Source organism: Portunus trituberculatus, chromosome 37, assembly GCF_017591435.1.
Source record: "Portunus trituberculatus isolate SZX2019 chromosome 37, ASM1759143v1, whole genome shotgun sequence".
Taxonomy (NCBI): Eukaryota; Metazoa; Arthropoda; class Malacostraca; order Decapoda; family Portunidae; genus Portunus; species Portunus trituberculatus.
Window position 1 is genome coordinate 18,584,329 of NC_059291.1, and position 4,789 is coordinate 18,589,117.

A 4,789-nucleotide genomic window follows, 5' to 3' on the forward strand; every position below is an offset into this window, starting at 1 on the left:
TGGAAGTATGCTGAGTGTTTTTGTAACGTCTCGCTTGAAAGAGTTCAAGTTATAAAAGTTAGATAAAACAAAAAAACAAACAGTAGTATCATAAGTTTACGAGAGATAGAGAATAATAATTGTGAATACTGGGTAACTCTTGCAGTATTCTCCTGCAGTATTCTCCATCATTTATCCCTCTCTAATGTGTGTGTGTGTGTGTGTGTGTGTGTGTGCGTGGTAGTATCACAGGAGGAGGTAGTAGACACCTACCGAAACGATAATCTACTCCCAAAAAAGTCTAATAGCACTAATTCTCTTCAGGACCAGTTGTGGTCCGAACCATTTCAAAGCGTGCTTTGAATTTACCATCAAATCTTCTATTTGTTTTTTGTTTTGTTTTTTGTTAAATGCATACCCACACACACACACACACACACACACACACACACACACACATCCTTACCTATTCTCACTCACGTACATACACTCGAACCAGCCTCTTATTTATCTATATATTTATTTTTTTTTCTATTTATTATTCGGATACTTAAACTGAACATTAGCTTATTGACTTGCTCCTTAGTGTCATTTTTTTTTTTTTTTACTTCCATTAACTTGCATGTGTAAACAGATACTTCAATTCCTCCTTCATGTATCTCTCTCCAGGCACCGTGTTCGTGAGAATAACGTGATCATCCATCTACTAAATCCCGCTCCACTCCCCCTGCTACCGGATATCTGCTGATATTACCGGGCGACACCACCCCTTGCTTGGGAGGGGGGGGGAGAGGCAGCCGCGGGGAGTCACCGTACAGCCGCGCTGTGCCGCCCACCCCCTCCCAACAACTCAGGGCGCGAGGCAGACGTGAAGGGGACATAAGTAAGTGAACTACTCCAACTTGTAAACAGTATGACATCTCACGTTCCGTCTCTCTCTCTCTCTCTCTCTCTCTCTCTCTCTCTCTCTCTCTCTCTCATTTTACAGGCATAGAACACACCTCCCGACCCTCAAACTATCACTCCACATCCCCCCGCTGCCGGATATCTGTTGACATTGCCGGAGAACACCACCCGCTGGGGGGGGAGAGACTGACGCGGAGAGCCACCGTGCTCCTCTTTGCTACGCTGTACAGCCACCCCTTCCCCAGCGACTCAGGAAGCAGGGCTGAAGTGGAGGGACGCTAGTGTTCACTCGAGTTTATTGGTTGGTATATAGTGGTGCAGGTTCAGGCCTGGTTAGAGGTAAGTGATGCTTCCTGAACTACGAGCGTTCCTGGTTGTTACTGTTTTCTAGTATGTAATTGTAGCTGGGGTCGTTGATTGAAGTTGTTTGTTTGTTCATTGTCGATTTCCCTCTGTGATATATTTTTATATTGATAGGTTGTATATTAGCTTTGTGATGTAGTTCTCTATTAGTGTGTGAGTATGGATGTGTAGTAAACACCACTACACTACTACTACAAGCATCACAAGACATGCACGCCTGACTGACTCCAGTGTGTAGCGAACACCATTACACTACTGCTACACTTCTACTATCCAGTCACCACGTGAGTCCAGACAGCACCAGCACCGAGACTCCGACACACGCACACTCGCTTACACGACCGCTCGTCCCGTCACCTCTACCTATTGTACATCACACACTCGCCTACACGATCGCTCGTCTCATCACCTCTACTTATTGTATATCTATAATAAATAGCAGTGTACGAACATCTTTAGTTTACTTCTCCATCCGTGCCCTGGTTAGATAATGAACACAACAATTGGTGACCCGGAGTGTAGCCTTGACGCGTGATGGAGCAGTGCAGTACGTTCAGTGACTTATTGCGTGTGCCGCCCTTATGTCGGCCATCATGGGGGATTTTGGGCGGTCCCGCGAGGCCTGTTTCGCCGCGCTGGACTTAGCTCGGTACGACGGCCGCCACCCCCCGCCACACTCCTTCACCCTCTCGGCGGCGCCTATAGACAAGCACCACAGTGAGGAGGAGGATGCCCATCCTACATTCTCCTCCTCCTCCTCCTCCTCCTCCTCCTCTTCTTCGTCGTCTTCGTCGTTAGGTAGCGGGCCCTCCACGCCTGACCACCGCCTGTCCGTCGGACCTACGGCAATAGTCATCTGAAGGGTGATAGCGACGCTGTCAGTCTCTCCTCGTCGTCGCAGTCGTCGTCATCGTCTTTGTTGTCCAGCGGGAGCAGCACCCCCGAACCGGAGCTCCCCCACGCGGCCGCCCTCACGCCGCGTCGCCGCCAAAAGCTCGGGGTCCACGCACCCACCGGCGGCAAGTGCGGCCCCGCAGCCCACCGCCGCAGTTCCCCCCCAGGCCTGGCGCAGCCTTTCGCCCCCGTCTCGTTCCCCCAGCACGCCCCCGCCCACCGCGCGTGGCCGCGGTACCCCGAACAAGAACGCTGCGGGCGGCGAAGACGGCCACTGCCTCAAAAGGAAGAACGTCAGCCCCCGGCAAGGCCAACCGCCACGGCCCCCGCGCCGCACAGGCCCCCAGGTAGGCCCCGCGCTCACCACACTCCCCGGTGTACAGTAACAAGGCCCAGGAGGTCCCGCCTCGCACCACAGTCACCAAAACCCCGCGGACCACCGAGGACAAGCCTTCCCGTACCCCAGGCTGCCATCCCCTGACGCCAAGCCCCCACCTGTCCCTGACACCAAGTCCCCACCTGCGCCGTCATCTCCGCCCCAGCATAGAGAGCGGTTTCCTGCGCACAGCCGAAGCCATTCCTCCTTTCTTTGGGGGAAGGGGGGTCAGTAATGCTACGGATGAGGAAGCCAAGAATCTCATATCGAAGCAGTTTGAGTAGTTGTTCTACTATAAATCATAGTAGGACTTTCTCTAGTGTGATAATGCTCTGGACAGTGTAACTGCCTATTTGTAATTGATTTTTTTTTTATTTTGTAAGGATAAATATTCTTTATATTGAAGAAGAAAAGGGCATTAATTTTCGTAATGATTTTGTTTTTGCTAAAGTTGTGTATGTATCAGGTCTACTGTAATAAAAGTTCTCATAATTGTGCAGTACGTATTATGTTTGATTGCTACCTAAAACTAAATCTATTCAGTTGCATATGTCATTAAAGGTACCGTGAGTATAGAATGTGCACTTATATCAAGATAAATAAATACGTATATATATATATATATATATATATATATATATATATATATATATATATATATATATATATATATATATATATATATGAAAAAAAACTAAGGTAATTTTCAGGGATATGGTCCAACAGATCTAAGGTAATTTGGTGAAATCTAGAGTAAAAATCTTTCTTCTACTTGTGGGAACCCTGGGGGGTCTGTAGTGAACACCACTACACTACAACTACAATCATCACTAGACATGCACGCCTGACTCACTCCAGTGTGTAGCGAACACTACTACACTACTGCTACTTCTACTATCCAGTCACCACGTGAGTCTAGACCAGTGATTCCCAAAGTGTGTGCCGCGGCACACTAGTGTACCGCCATTATCTCCTTGGTGTGCCGCGAAAATAATATAATTTTGCTAGGTTTCGAGAATTCTTCACATAGATCGGCGAGAATAATACTTGTAATGCGAATGTCAGACTGGTCAAGTACGTGTCCAGTATGCGTCTGTAAGCACCCTGCTTCCAGCCGCTCCCCACTCCCCAGTGCACGATTTAGGTACAGACAAGGTTAGCGCATTCTAACATTGTTGGAACCGCCAGTTGATTGTGACGTCACGCACAGTGAGGGTCGCTTGTGTTTTGGTGGTGCGGTGTCCACGGGGGTTAGATTTTGGTTAGTTATTTCTATACTTTATGGGTTCATACTATGCAATTTTATTAGTATGGGAAGAGCGAAAGCTTGTGCTGTTCGTGGTTGTGTACCTGCCATGAATAACAAGTTGAAATACTACACATTCCCCACAAATAAGATCTTGGCAAGGAAATGGGTTGAGAAATGTTCTCGTTGCAATAACATTAATGTGTGAACCACTTTAGTTCAGCACAGATTCGCAGAAATCTAAAGTATGAACTTTTAAATTTACCGGTTCCATCGAACTGGAGCCATAGGCTACCGGGTAATGGAACGGCAATTCACGATTTTAAATCGCGCGGCGATCAGTGTTTATATTCATAACGTCACGCCCAGTATCCTTTTCTAAACCCTTAACGCTAGCCCCATGAGTTTAAGACCCAAGTGCGCTAACCTTGTCTGTATCTAAATCGTGCCCCAGTGTGTGTCAGTGTGGCCTTGACCGTGACTGTAGAAGTTGCTCTTTGGTTGTCATATTCATTTTTTTTTTTTTTTCAAAACCTGAGAAAAATTGATAAATTCATCATAAAGAAGCGTAAATGTGATGAGGAGGCTAGTGGAAGTAACGTGATGGTTGATGATGAGCGTAATTCTGCTGTCCCAAGTGTAGACCTAACGAAGACAATGGCAGTTGCTAGTAAAAGTAAGCCACGTCGCTCATATCAGGACAACTACCTAGCACTGGGGTTCACATGGTGTGACGATGAACTTGGTCCTAAGCCAAAATGTGTTGTGTGTGGTACTGAACTATCAAATGAAGCCATGGTTCCTAGTAAAATTTACATTTAACTACAAAACACAGTTACCTTTCTGATAAACCTCTGGATTATTTCAAGAGACTCTTAAATGACAACAAACAACAAAAGTGCAGTTTTGAGAAAAAAGGTTAAAGTAGCAGAAAAGGCTAAAAAAAACAAGCTATTTAGTAGCAGAATTAATTGCCAAACCTATGAAGCCCCATACAATTGCTGAATCTCTCATTCTTCCATCAT

At 46.6% G+C, this 4,789-nt stretch overlaps 1 protein-coding gene across 1 annotated transcript; it reads left to right on the plus strand.

Annotated features, from left to right (window-relative positions):
• The first annotated feature begins 1,841 nt into the window (after positions 1 to 1,841).
• On the plus strand, positions 1,842 to 2,802 carry LOC123514143 (vegetative cell wall protein gp1-like). Its single transcript, XM_045271790.1, has 3 exons — positions 1,842 to 1,965; positions 2,150 to 2,489; positions 2,526 to 2,802. The coding sequence occupies exons 1-3, from the start codon at positions 1,842 to 1,844 to the stop codon at positions 2,800 to 2,802; spliced, it is 741 nt and encodes a 246-aa protein (XP_045127725.1).
• The last annotated feature ends 1,987 nt before the right edge of the window (positions 2,803 to 4,789 follow it).

Coding starts and splice junctions, on each gene's coding strand:
- LOC123514143 (XM_045271790.1), top strand. CDS start 1,842: ATGGGGGATTTTGGGCGGTCCCGCGAGGCCTGTTTCGCCGCGCTGGAC. Junction 1,966..2,149: donor GCCTATAGACAAGCACCACA/GTGAGGAGGAGG, acceptor TCGTCGTCGCAG/TCGTCGTCATCGTCTTTGTT. Junction 2,490..2,525: donor CGCGCCGCACAGGCCCCCAG/GTAGGCCCCGCG, acceptor CCCGGTGTACAG/TAACAAGGCCCAGGAGGTCC.